General features: G+C 38.9%; 1 protein-coding gene across 17 annotated transcripts in view; it reads right to left on the minus strand.

The window, feature by feature from the left end:
- LOC125715317 (calcium-activated potassium channel subunit alpha-1-like) overlaps positions 1–14,830 on the minus strand; it is a 163,921-nt gene that overhangs the window by 29,096 nt on the left and 119,995 nt on the right. For 6 of the 17 annotated variants that reach the window (XM_048986652.1, XM_048986648.1, XM_048986650.1 and 3 more), the window contains exon 19: positions 4,067–4,154. In XM_048986652.1, coding sequence (XP_048842609.1) covers positions 4,067–4,154 — 88 coding nt within the window. Of the gene's footprint in view, positions 1–4,066; positions 4,155–5,909; positions 6,177–8,916; positions 8,950–10,133; positions 10,158–14,004; positions 14,179–14,830 lie in introns of all 17 variants that reach the window. The other 11 variants (XM_048986644.1, XM_048986637.1, XM_048986635.1 and 8 more) reach the window with 4 other exon arrangements.

Raw genomic sequence — 14,830 nt, forward strand, 5'->3', positions numbered from 1 at the left:
TAAATATATAAGAGAATGTTCTTCTTTGTTATATATTGTGGATACTGTACTTTATTATTTATATAAATAGCGATAAAATTATTTTGAAATAACCATCTTCAAATGATCAAACCTTACATTATTTATTTTTTTAAGTACTAAGAACTTTGATTTTCAACATCTGCAAAAAAGTACGACAAAGCCAGAAATGACATGATAAAACATGTGCATTTTTGGCTCCCTAAGCGAACTGCTTTCAATCGGATGGGCTATTTATTTCACATTTCACCCCTTTCGCCGCACATTTCACTTTTTTCCTGTATTGCTGGAATATCACATAGAGACGTGTCAATTAACATGCTCAGTATGGAGATGAAATCAGCAAGTACAGGTGCTAATAACAGCGAGAGCATTTACTGCTTTTACACCCCGGCTGAATATTTCATTATGTGCCGCATGTTTCGCGATTCACTCTACGGACCCCTGTCAGTTCAATCTTCGGCGGCTACAATGACTGGTGCGGTACGGCTCTGCCAAGATATCTATCTTTCACAGACTGTCAGCGATGACTGCTTGTCACAAGCCAACTCTTCCGATTGCTGCGACTCCAGGGTACCAGACATGATATTCGTGCCACCGCACAAAGCGATCTGAACAAATGCATTGTGACTTTCCACAATTAGATGTGTCTCGTGACCCATCAAAAGGTCCATGGGAATGGTGTTAATTTCAACAAAGAATTTTATATGGAAGGAAAAGACATAACTTGTTACTTCCGTGACACTTTAGGTCCTCCAGCTGGGAAATGGCTTTATTTACATACCAGATTGTTTTTTATCAGGTTTTATTCCCCCCCCCCCAGATAAGCCATGTTTTGTTCTCTATCCTGACAAATTTACCTACAAAATATGCCACCAAGGAGATATTTAGGGGAAAAATATGAATTGCTTTTTAAAATAATATAGCCCAGCAGATCATTTTTAAATATGCTAAAATTAATTCATAGGTATTTGAAGATAGCTAATAATATAATAATAATTCATGATAAAACATTTATTGAATTATGCAGAATGTTCAGATATTTGTACACTTGAACACCTCAGCTATGCCTAGTTTTCTTCCTTTTCTTATAAAAGAAACAGTGTGTTCAGATTTTAATTGCAATGAAGGATCACGACAAGCATCAACAGACGTATTGTATCTGCATCTGTATCTCTGCACCCAATTCCCATGCAAAACAAAGACAACTGGAATCAGAGGGGAAAGTGCGCTTATAGCTACACTCGCCTCCGGTTTATTGTTCACACTAGTGTTTAGCTATTCCGCTATTTCACTCTCCGCGTGCTGCAAAGCCTGCGATGAGTGCACTCCCTCCATCCCTCTTTTGCAGGCAATGAAAGCGAGCTTCGCTTTGAAAATTTTCCCCATCATGCAAACTGACAAAGGCATGATTTTCAAAAACCCACAGCCAATCTGTTGATCATTACTTATTTACAAAGGCCTTAAGGCTTGGCGCCCTGTAAAAAAAAAAAAAAACATTCTTGATACAGTATACGTTTTTTTCCCCGCTTGTTGAATGAAGTAACCCTAAGGCTAGCTCAAACAAATGCTTTCTATTGTGTATAAATGCACCCTTTAACAGTAAAGTATTTAATATATGTGATATAATATATCTACTGAAAAGTGTTTGTGTAGAAGTAGGTATGCTTGTGTTTGGTAATTTGATGCGATGCTGAGGGCTATAGCTTGGAAAAAAGTCTGCACCTAGTACAGAGGACCTGTCATCTCAGTACCCAAGAGCCGGCAGAATATCGAAGCACCCTAAAGCATCCAAACTATGACACCTCTTTGAAGCATATCAAAACTGTGCAAATAACTCAGAAGAATTATTATTACTCAGAGATCAAAGAAAAGATGCATATATTATGTGATAAGGTAAACATTCCACTCTGCACGAGAAAATAAAAATTCACCTTAGAGCTCAGAAATAAAACTAAATATTTTTCAGCAAACAGTTATTTTGAAATTGGCCAATTTACACAAGGCAAGGCAGAATACACACACACACACACATACATTATAACACACATTATACATATATATATATATATTGTTTTTTTTTAACCTTTCTTTGAGAAGACAGCAGTTACATTGGGCCATGCAATGTTTTTTTTCCTTTCTCACCTTTTTTAAACCAAAATCTTCAGTGTTATATATTTCAGGAGGCTAAGACCCACTGTATTGGTAATGGTTTAGAATCTGTGGAGGTTGATAAAACAGTATATTGTAGGAAAGGGACAAGTTTAAGTTCTTTATTTCCTCTCAAGGGCCTTAAACGATATTTATAGTATGACTGTAATGGTGTGAGCTTCAGCGCGTTTCAATTCCCATAACATATACGAAGAACACAGTCCTGTGTCAGTTAAAGAAATGGTTTAATAATCTATTTGCTTTGCAAAGCCTGTAGTATGAACTGTTAAATTTCACATACAGGACATACGACATTGAAGATGCAGCATTTCTGAAGATTTGCTGAAATGTAACAGTCTACAGAACATGAAGCAAATATAGACACAAAGTGCTCTGAGGTCAAGCAACGCATTCTAAATATGAGACACCCTGTATATCTCCAGTTATCCTGCACACCTTGCTAAGGCAAATGGCTCCGTAACCTTTAAGGAAGGTGACTGAGGTTAGCGAAGAGGGCTAGAAGCTAACAATATGAAGCAAACGCACCACAACAATGCACAGTACATACACTGTAAGCCGTTCCTCTCTAATTCAGCTGCCCCATTTGCAGCAATCACACCGCACAGCCCATGCATACATTTTGAGCTGCCTGGCGACATCATCAGACACAGCCACACATTCGGCCCGCAATCTGAAAATCGCTATTCCTTCAAATCAGCCAGCTAATTCACACTCGCGTTCCGCTAGCACACGTTACACTTGTACTGAAATGTGCAAGTGCACGGTTAATCTTTTTTTTTTCCAGTTTAAGCTCACAGATGATGGTCTCTTGGCATTCTTAACGGCAATGTGCACATATTATAAACCTATATATTAGCATGCTAGTGTATTAATTTCTAGTTAAAAATGGAACATTCAAAGTTGACGTGGCTTATCAATACAATATTGTGATCATTCACGACTTTATGGATTGTATGGATTAATTAGGGATATGAATTAATGTATTGCATACAGAATAAAAAAAAATAACATGTAGGTGGTGGATAATTATTATGCTAAATGCTTAGCTAAATTAATTCATCCTGCAGACTTAACATGCATTTCTTGCACATCCTTCTTCCATCCATGACCACATGCGCAGAAACTTGGGCCTTTTATCAGTCAAAATCAATTAACGGCAATTTAATTCCAGCGGACAAGATAAAAGGTAGGTAATATCTGAATTCATTTTTGATTGTGACGATACGTCTTGCACACGGCCTTAAGTAGCAAAAACAGCACTCAGAGGGATTCCTACAATAGACGAACGGCCCAAGGCAAAGTAACCACATGAGCACTTCTGATTGGTTAGCGCTGTCATTAGTGCCACTGCTGTTTAAGAAATACATGTGGACGAGACCGGGTGACAGCTGAGACTTTAAAGCAAGAATATTTTTCAAACAGCTTTTCTTACTCTCTTTCATGACAGAAATATCTCAGCTCTATCATTAACTGCTGACAACCTGACAGAATAAATGCTTCACCCTTAAAGGGTTCTCCTCATTCTCTCTCCCCCCCCCCCCCCGCCACCCCCTTACCAACGCCACTCCCCGTATGCCCCACACACATACACAGACATGCGCACGCACAACTAATTCAAATGGGCGCACACGCAAATTAACACACTGAAAAATCATCGCACGCGCAAACTAAATAGCAGGCACACAAGGGCATGTAAGCCATCGACAATAACATACGGGCCAAACACACACACATATACGTGCACACAAGCGCACGTGCACACACACACAGGAGCGCACAAGCACACGCGCACGCGCGTGACCCAGTGCGTGCTCCTCCATCTCCCTCCCGCGTTTTTTTTGACGCATGGAGAAGCTTCCTGAAGCTGTCGACTCACCGCGTCATTTTGGGCGAGCTGTTTGGAGAATTTCGCATGTCTCCGTTCCGTTGCTTTTTTTTAGGCGTTGATGGTGCCTCCTCGTCGCCTGCAAACATATGCAAAGGTGTCAGATTACGAGCTGTAATGTGCAATGGGACTGACATACTAAAGAATGTAAAGTCGACACTCAAACAATCATAGCTAAATCTTAAAGGTCCCAAAACATAAAGTGAACATGTTAGTAAGGAATAGAGGGAGATCTGTGGGGGGCAGGACAGGGTCGTGGAATGTTGCTTGGCTAACAAAATTAATAAAACAATAACGAAAATAAAATAATAATAATAATAAACAAAGCCATGCTCCAGTTAAAAAAAACACTCTATGGGCATGTGTTGGCACCTAGCGTTAATACTACTGCCCTTTCTGATGTCACGATCACACTGTCCTCTTCGCAGTGAGCATGCGCTGACCGTTTAAGATGTGAAACTGCTGCAGTGTACAAGAGCAGTAAGTGCAATTTAAAATAGAAACAGTGTACTTGTGCTCCGATACAAATCACCCTCCATTTCATGAGTGCATTCATAAATAGGCATTGTAAAAAAAAAACCTACATTAAGTGCAAAATAAGTAACACTAATTTAAATCAATGGTTACCAATCACAAGTGTTATTATTAAATTATCTCAAAAACATGCTGAAAGGTTCAGTTACAATTTGTCATCTTCAGGTAATTATAGAGAAAATAAATAATAGTATTAAATGTGAGTAGAACAATACCGCTCTTAACTGACACAGAAAAATACAATTAGTACAGTATTAAAACCCAAAATATAACACAAGTATAATTATGTTCTGAAATGAATACATATTCAGAACCTAAATACAAGACCCTCAAATGATCTTTTGACCATTTATATATTATTCATATATTACTAATTTAATGCAGTCCCTCTCACAGAACAACTGCAAAAGAGTGCAAAGTCTCTGTTATATAATATATAATACAAGCACTTCAAGAAAAAAGTTTCATAGGAGTTTCACAATTAAAATGTTAACAGAATAATTACTATAATTATAGTGGTGCTTAAAATTATTTTGAATGTAATGAAATTAAAGTCTTACGTAAAAATTAAGCATTTCATACAAAACAATAAATATATAAAATCAGATATGTAAGCTATTAAGAAATATATTTAATTGACATTAAAATACAATCATGTACTGCATTAAAATAATGTCTTTCTGTTTTACTATTATAAATTCACCAGCTATTGCATTCTTCCAGGTTGCATTGCCAGGGTTACCTAATCTCATGGCTGGTGCACTTTGCGCATAAAATTAAGCCATTCTCCATTCCTGTGTGACCTGTGCACACCAGAACCACAGTTACATCCATGGGTTTTATGACAAGACGACAGACAATAGCCAGTAACTAAATGCTCCAAACTTCTAAGCGAACAATATTACACCACATTTGCAGCACCACTCAATACAAATGAATCAATCAAAAAAAAAAAGGGTTTCTATGATTTATACTAAACATCCGCCATGGCTGCTCTTTACCTGCCGGAAGACCAATAAAATTGTCTCCAGTAACTTTTTTTTGTCAATAACTATTTTGGCTCATTTTACCTAATGCAAAAAACTATGTTTATCTCTCTCTAGCCTCTGTGCCTTTATCTTAGACACTACCGAGATGCCATCCCCCCCAATCCCCCCCCGCGCCCTACACTCTTCCATAAGCTTGACAGTGACACATATTGGGTCATTAGTGAGAAACTGTGCACATGCAAGCACTCCAACTGCAGCAGCATGCACCGTGGTACACACTGACTGATGCATCCGGCTACAAGGCAACCTACGGGGTCTGTGAGTGCATATGGAGTTACTGGGCCGGTATCTGTACTTCACAGGCAGGCTGCGAGCTCGCTGGAGCTGGCCAGCCCCCGCCCTGCCCACCTCCCCGGAACCGAGCGGGCTGGGCAGGAGGCAGCTTCCTTTACGGTTATTGACTAGGGGGACCAGCTCGGCCGCGGCTCCGCCGTGGGGCAGCCTGTGGGCCGCGTTAGCAGTGCTGTCGTTGGGCTTAACCAAGCGAGTCTGATAAGTTGGTCTAACTTCGTCCTTTACTGCCAAATAATGAAACATGAGATCAGCTGTGGCAACACAAATGGAAAATGACTTTAACATACAATGTTCAGTTATTGGTTAATTTAACATAAAGGACTATGTGTGCGTCTATGGATAACACCTGAAGCACCATTTAATGTGCTGCAACAAAAACCTTCCAAGGCCGCATCTCACCATGGAAGTTTAGCTTCATGCATAATGATGTCAATACAATAATAAATAGGAGAATAAAAATAAATGTCGATCTCAGGGTCATTCCATTAATGAATTTGTAACTTTTGTGACTAAGTTTTGAAAATAGCTACCATGACAGCTACCATCAGTTTAAATAATCGAAAAAGACGCCTCATTTTTATTAAACACCGCTTAACTACATGCAATCCACCTAGATTAAATGCAAGATTTGACATATACTAAACTATGCGTAATGAACATGAATTAATTAAAGGCACAGTCCTGTTCTCCCCGAATTTCTTCTGTGAAGGAGAACAAACCTACAACAGCACTCTGTCACTGACAGCACAGCAAAAATCTACAGCATTCAGGCAAGTCGATCACTTCACTGTATGTTATAAAATGATACAATGATAAAAATCTGACAAACACTGCAAAAAATACATTTTGCTTATTGCTATTTAAACAATTCATTTAAAAATGATGTTACTGATATGGGGCTTTTTTTTTTCCGCAGAAGCCTCCACAATAAAATGGATCCCTAAGTATTGTTTTCTTCGATATGCAGTTATTGATTGAATTCCTAATAATTCCAATATTCCTTCTATCCGGAGAATCATAACAGGACTGCAGGCCAATTATTCAAACCACAGAAGCAGCACGGACCATTTGAAAATGGGATAAACAGTATTACTTAGCAAAATAAATAAGTGCAACAGCAACGATCTGTATGAAGCCTTTTATAAATGTACGACAAAATGTTGTAAGTAACAGACTGCATGGTCTCAAACAGGAGCGGCGGGGGATGTGGAGTAGAAAAACAAAAAAATGCCTACAGCAAGTTAATATGGTAGCTACGCTACTATCATAGCAATAAACAAGAGTTTGATCACTGTGGATAATAAACTGTTAATAAACACTCTCATCCTGGCAGCCAATAAACATGGTTTTGGTTGAACATTCATAAAGTTAAAAAAAATACACACATCTGTGATAAAAATGTATATTAGCAGCGCAATTTTTTTTTTATTCATCCATTTCCTCAATGCAACTTGAACTTTGAAAGGTTGCACATTTAATACGAAGGAAACTGAATTTGCCTTATTCCAAAAATCTAAATGTATATGTTTCACATGCACTTATACAGTAATATGTTTAGACTGGGGGATTCTGCGTTAATATGTAAATGCAAATAAAATAACAGGTAGATTAATTTTACTTCCTGTGTTTTGTTTATGAGGCGGGCGCATCGTACGAGTGTGAATACCCTCTGGCTGATTATTCCCTTGAACTGTTTATCTAAGGACGGCCACAGATGGTGAAAACTCCAAAATCTACCCTTGAGGATCCGTTTGTTAAACAAAGACAACAACCATAACAAAACACCTGTGTTGTCTGGATACCTCCAGATCTGCGGTGAAACAGGCCTCTAGCAAGTACCAGATAAAAGATCGCATCTTGTGATTCGGTCTGGTGCAAGAGACACCTGGTTGTTTTTTAGTTCCCAGCAGCGTTTGCATTGGTTGTCTGGTCAGATAATGCAAATTTAATGTCTACACAAAAAGAAAGTTAACTAACATGTGATATCACGTGACTGTGGACACCACAATCATAAAGAATAACAATAAAAAAGATTCTTTCCTTTTCAGGACTGGCTCTGAGCGATATGGAGACGATTATTCTCACCGTCAGCTGCCGTAGAGATTTAAAACCCGCACCAATAACTCCCAAATTCACCTGTCCCTCGTCAAACATACAGAGAATTACTTCGGGGGGTCTTGGTGTGGCAAATTCACCATTAATGGAGAATAATTATAGGAGCCACCAGATTTTCAAAACATTTTGTATCTAATATATGCATCAACCTGGCTGATTTGTAAATGGACTTGGAATTACACCCTAAACTTGCAGACAGAATAGCAATAATCCACACGTGCTACATTCCATTTCAAGTATCAAATTATCAGGAAAAGTTATTTGTAAAAGTAATGGTCTAATTAACAAGTTTCATTTACCACACATTTGAACGTCTTTTCATACCCTCAAACCTTCTGCACGTCAGACTTACAAAAAGAGAAATGTATGAAGTATTTCAATTTAGAAAAGATTAAATAATTACTGTAAAACAGAGACAAAATCTCTATGATAGCAAAATGCAAGAACACTGAGTAGAAAGCTGCATTTCATGCGCCATTCTAGCTACTGTGCAGAATTTTGCTGGAGTTATAGCACCATCTGGTGGTTAATCTACTACCTGCTGAAGCACCTTTGCGTTTATGGATTCGTCCGGGGAACCAAAACAAGACAGACAAACCCAAGTAGAAGTTCTTAGACTTTTCCTCCCAATGACTATAATTACACAGATGTTTAAGTGTAATTTTCCCCAAATAATTACTACAGCACTTTGTTCACTACACAGTTCTGACAAGGAAACATATTAACACAGGGCAATGATGAAAGGTAAAGGCATTGCAGCTTTGCATTTGTATCAAAGCAGAGTTTTGGGACTAAATGAGAAGAGCAGTGGAGGACTTTAAACAAAGAAGAGGAATAGTAAAGACTTACTTGGTTTTTTACATCCATTATAGCTATTTTTAGCTGAGAAAAACGCAGAAACATACAAATGTTATAACTCGCAAACGGAAAGCAAAACCATCGAAAACTGAAGGTTAAAAAATGATTAGTAAGAGGAGAGGTGAAAAAGAATGGATTCAATTGATTTGAGGCACTGGCAAGTCCAGAAACGACTGGTAAGATCACAAAAATAAAAGGCAATGGGTGGAAAAAATAATCTGGACATACAGAGATTAAAGCTCCGGCAAAGGCAGGCTAATTCTGATTCCTTCTGAGATTTTCAAGCTCATTAATTTGCCAACAAAATGAGATTGTAAGTTAATGAAAATGCCATGGTCTGTACTTTCTTACCATTTCATTAATATGATGAATTTTTAAAGAATGCGATGAACAATGGTTTTGTATATTAAGTTTTAGGAAGAGTATTACTTAAGCAAAGATAATAATAATAATAATAATAATTTAAAAAATGAAAAAACAAAGAAACATACCACAACACAACAGTGGTCTGTATTACGAGGTTGGGTTACTGGCTTATCGGGGTAACTTGTCGGATTTAAGGTACCACAGTTTAAATGGACTTCATATTCATTCACTTACATTTAGTCCAGACTACCTTAAATCCGACAAGTTACCCCAATAAGCCAGTAACCCCACTTCGTACTACAGCCCCCAATTTAAATGGACCACAACACAACAGTGGCCTGTACTACGAAGTTGGGTTACTGGCTTATCGGGGTAACTTGTCGGATTTAAGGTACCATAATTTAAATGGACTTCATATTCATTCACTTACACTTTGCCAGGCTACCTTACATCCGACAAGTTACCCAAATAAGCCAGTAACCCCACTTCGTAGTACAGCCCCCAGTTTAAATGGACCACAACACAACAGTGGCCTGTACTATGAAGCAGGGTTACTGGCTTATCGGGGTAACTTGTCGGACTTAAGGTACCACAGTTTAAATGGACTTAATATTCGTTCACTCTGGACAAAATGTAAGTGAATGAATATTAAGTCCATTTAAACTGTGGTACCTTAAATCCGAGAAGTTACCCCGATAAGCCAGTAACCCAACTTCGTAGCACAGCCCCCAGAATCACTGTATCACGTTTTATTTGTGTGAGTATTTGTATTCGGCTGTTTCAATCCATAAATAGATCTGAAATGAAGAAAGATCCAAATCTTTCTGTAAGTAAAAACTTACATGATTTTTTTCCACTACTTCTAGCTGAGGAAAATGCAAAAAAAAAACAACATTCACAGGTTACAACACTTCAAAGAAAGCAAAATCATCGAAAACTTAAAGCTGAAAGATGGAAAAAAAAATCAACTGAAATAAAGATGTCGTTTAGGCACCGATATATCCAGAAGCACCTGGGAAGATCACAAAAATAAAAGCCAATGGGTTGGGGGGGGGGTGGGGGGGGAAAGGATGAGAGTTAATAAACTGCTCGTTCAACGGACAAATACAAAGGAGAAACTGAAATTGCTGAATATTTAAATATTAAAGCTCAGGCAAAAGCAGGTGATTTTTTTTGTTGCCAAAGTTTTCAAGCTCATTAATCTGCCAATGAAATGCAATTCATAGTTAGTGAAAGTAACATGGTGTGTAATTCTTACCATTCCAATAATATGATGAAGTTTGCCATGAACCATACGGTCATGTCAATGCAATTTCCTGCAGGATTTGGCCTCTCTCTTGAGCCAGAGAGTAGTGTGTAAAAGGGTTTTTAAAACAACAAAAAACAGCAGATACAACCCACAATAATATGTGTGTGACACTATTTCAAAGCATTAAAAAATCTGAAATGAAGATCCGAAAATTTCCCCGTATGTATGGTAATCCTAAGAGTCAGACTGAAAATGAACATGAAACATGTTTACTGGGATTCTATGCAAGTATAAGAAAAGCTCGTGACACAGGTGGACTGGAGGGAGGGAGCCCAGTGCTGTGAAATTCACTACAAGCCCACTCGGGATCAAAAGTCCAGCCATTCATTAGTACTTTTTCTGATACGATTTCAGACAATAAAGGTCACAGTTAGGGCTCAAGGCAGTGCTGTGACTGTAATGTTCAACTTGGAACCATGCTGGCCCTGGCATCTGTCGCATGTGATCGGTCGACGCAAGAAGAGTCAGAGGACTAACTGGCTAGCATCTGTCCTACACCGGGGAGGAATGCGGGACACTCCGCTGCCTGGTGGTAAGGAACTGTCAGCTTGAGTTTCATGACAACCCGAAGCACTCAAGAAATGAAAATGCAAACATAATTTCTGTGTCACCCTGCATAAGGCCCCTTGCTCGATCCGGGCCGCAGCAGGCAGACAGCATCTTTACGAGCCTGTTCCCGTCATACAGAGAGAGAACCCGTGCCACTTGCACCCACATGGGCCCGGGAAAAATACCGCAGAAGAGTGACGCCTTTACAGCTGTAAGTTCTGACCTGCTCTCCCCCGAAAAGATGCCTACTGTTCAGTCCGCGCGCCTCGATGGTCTGATGCCAGAAGAAACGACAACAACGCTTCTCCGGACATCGGGAAAAAAAATAAAAAATGGGGACCGAGGATGCAAATAGAACAGGCTTGTGATGCAATATCACCTCCTAATACTCCAGGCTCAATAAAAAGACACACAGAATACATCTACAGCCAGGATGGGCATCAACTTTTAAGTCAAACTTCAATTTGATTAAGATTAATATATAAAGGATATATTAATTAAGAATAAAGAAAAGGCTATGAAAACTATCATGTTCTGATGCCATTTCCAAACAAACAGACCAATGAAGCCATGAAGCTCCAATGTGCATTGGAAGGATTTTATCATTTTCCGTTTCTTTGTTGTAAAATTTAACTTAAAAAAAAACTAATTCAAGACAACAAGAGATGTAGGAGCACAGATGTCTTAAAATGTATTATAAATACATCCTACGAACTCCGTGAGTAATTTCTTGACACCTTCAAAACTATATGATAACAAAAGGACTGATAGTTCTTTGGGACGATACACAAATCCAAATTCGATTTTTTTTGCTTTTTAAAGAGAATTCACACAGCATCATTTTTGATCATTTAGGTCACATTAAACATTCAGCATTACGCTGCCTAATTGTGACATCATTGCGTCATGCTAACACAGTGCATTGTGGGAAAGAGGGACTAGGATACACATACACAAATCCAGCATTGATACTAACTGGTCTTTGCCAACGCAGCAATATCACACAGGAGGCAAATGAAAGACTTGGTGTACAGGCAGTACATATTTCTTCGCACCAGGAAATGGATCCATTTTTACTAATGAAAAGGAGTCCCACTGTCACAGAACATATAGTATGCTGTATATTTTCCTACAACCTATCAACTGAAATAGGTATTACAAACTGACATAAAAACAGGTGGGGGGAAAAAAATCACTAAATAAGAAAAAGGTCTAGTATTACCAACTATATTTTATCATGAAAATATGCATGCCTGCATAGACCACCAATGCATTAGTACACATCAGAGAATCCAGCACTATCCAGCAGATAGTGATTCGAAATGGACAGAAGACACTCCCACAGAGGTCTAGAGAAAGAGTTTAGACACTCACTTAAGGATACCCGCCGACAAACATGCTGAGTTCACGCGCGGAAAAAGATCAGCAAAAGTCCAGACTATCCACACTAAAACAATTTCATAAAACCTCTATAAACTCGAAACTGCAATAAGTACATTTTACCATATAATTAGTCAATTTTCCCATGCAAACATTTACAGCCTCATCGGGCTTTAGGAGAATGTATTAAAATGCAATGCTAAATTTTAATATGCAAATAAAATATTAAGAATTACACCAGTACACTCTCATTTCCTTGGAGTTACAGCAGAGCCACGGAAATACCTGCAACTTTTGTGAACCTGGTTAACTATACTTGTTAAATGTCCTGATGTACAGATACCAAGTCACATAAAGACCATGCAGCGATGGAGGGCTTTTAATGTGTCTAGGTTACTGCTACTGGCTGCTGCATAAGGGCCCCCTACAGACCTGTCGGGCTCCTGTAGGTAACGGTTTGGGAGCAGTTGGAGATGCACTGGTCCTCCGATCAATACAAGCTCCCCTGCACTGTGCCACAGGACCAGCAACAGGGGCAAAAAACCGGAACAGGAACCTGCCTGCCAAGCACACCGTGCCAGGGAGCCTGGGAAGCACCCAGCCTCCCTTTGTAGTATCTTAGTGGACTTTAAGGGATGCATGTAGACAGTCCAAGAGGCTGAAGCAGAACTAAATTGCAACTAAAATCTAAAAAATAATGCACAGGTACCACAGACATAAGTACATTCTTCACGACTATACTCCCTATATAGTCTAAACTGTCAAAATTGAACAAAAACTTTGGCTTTTATCAATGATAAAGTGTCACAGTACAACAACAACAGAAAACTATACCTCGCAAACCGTCACTGAGTCGAGAGGAAATCAGTAAATCTCTGGTTGAGTGGATCACTTAAAATCTCCTACCCAAACAACTCAAAACACAATGAACAGAAATAACATTATATAGAAATCAAACACATAGCCGATAAAGTATTAATCCCTTTACAGCTAATTCAGTATCAATTTACTCACTAGCAATAAAAACTGAAAACAGCTTAATTTTCTAAACCTGTAAAGCAAATGAATGAATTAAATAAATGCACGGGGAACTGCCGAACAAAACAGCTTTTCGTTTCACAGTAACATTTTTCAGCATTTAGAAAAAGGACTATTAAAAAAATATATATACAGTATATACATTGGACACCGACTTGAACAAAACACTAGCAAATCACATGCTGTACTAAAAGAGCATGCTCTACCACAAAGTCTAAAACAACCTAGTGAAGACGAAAAGGCAACACCACGGGAAAAGCCAAGCTAATAATAATCAACAGAACTAACACCGACGATAATAACGATAGAAATAAACCACTTCAAACTGCCACATTAACATAATCTATGGATTTACGACAAAAAAACACGTCACATGGAGAACGTCACAGAGCACATGTCACAAACATGGAACAGCGTGTGCTGGTGTTCAAACTTACAGGCACGTAAATCGGTTGAGCAATCATTAACAGAGACAGAAGAAAGTGGGAAGGTTCTTTGAAGGGTGTCCATGTTACTACGTACACTGCCTGACATGCAAGAGCAGTCACGCTCAGAGCGTCCGCAATCAAAACAACATGCCAGTTTCATTCTTTTGTAGACGGACATCTTGGCTACAGTCATGTTTTGGATGAGAGGAAAGGAAAAGCAGCAGGTTAATGGAAAGGTCATACTTAACCAGGGAAGCTGGAAGGTTACTTCATCGGGGTAGACCTTAGAAACTATTTTTCAGTCGTGACCCTTATAGGGAGATGGCATCATATGCGATTTGCAGTAAATGCCCTCTACGGATGCAAAATTCGAAAATGCATCAGAAGGAATGCAGCACATGTTTTTAGGGACGAATAACTGTTTCTCAGGCTCCAAACATACAACACGTCAGATTAAATTTGAATACATGTGCTGGTTCAAAAGTCACAGACCGCAATAGAAACATTTTTAGGGCCGTTAACTTTGAAGCATAGTTTATCGATAGTCACACTGCACTCCCTAAATCTCACTGGCACCTCGAAATGTGTGAGAATTGAGATCTCCAGGGTCAACTTTATTGTTTTATGTTTTCTAAGGTCGTTTGAGTTAAATATAAAAATTTAAAGAGACAAAACATGAGATTGGAAGGGAGCATTCCAGGGAATGGATGGATGATGTCTTCATCAGCAGACCCCAGTGCCAGCTGCTCTCCCACGACTTCATGTTTCCCCCATAGGCATCTGAGCTGGAGCACGTACCTGTGTCCACCATGCAGCAGCAGGCCAAGGCCAGGGT

This window comes from Brienomyrus brachyistius, chromosome 20 (assembly GCF_023856365.1).
Source record: "Brienomyrus brachyistius isolate T26 chromosome 20, BBRACH_0.4, whole genome shotgun sequence".
Classification (NCBI taxonomy): Eukaryota; Metazoa; Chordata; class Actinopteri; order Osteoglossiformes; family Mormyridae; genus Brienomyrus; species Brienomyrus brachyistius.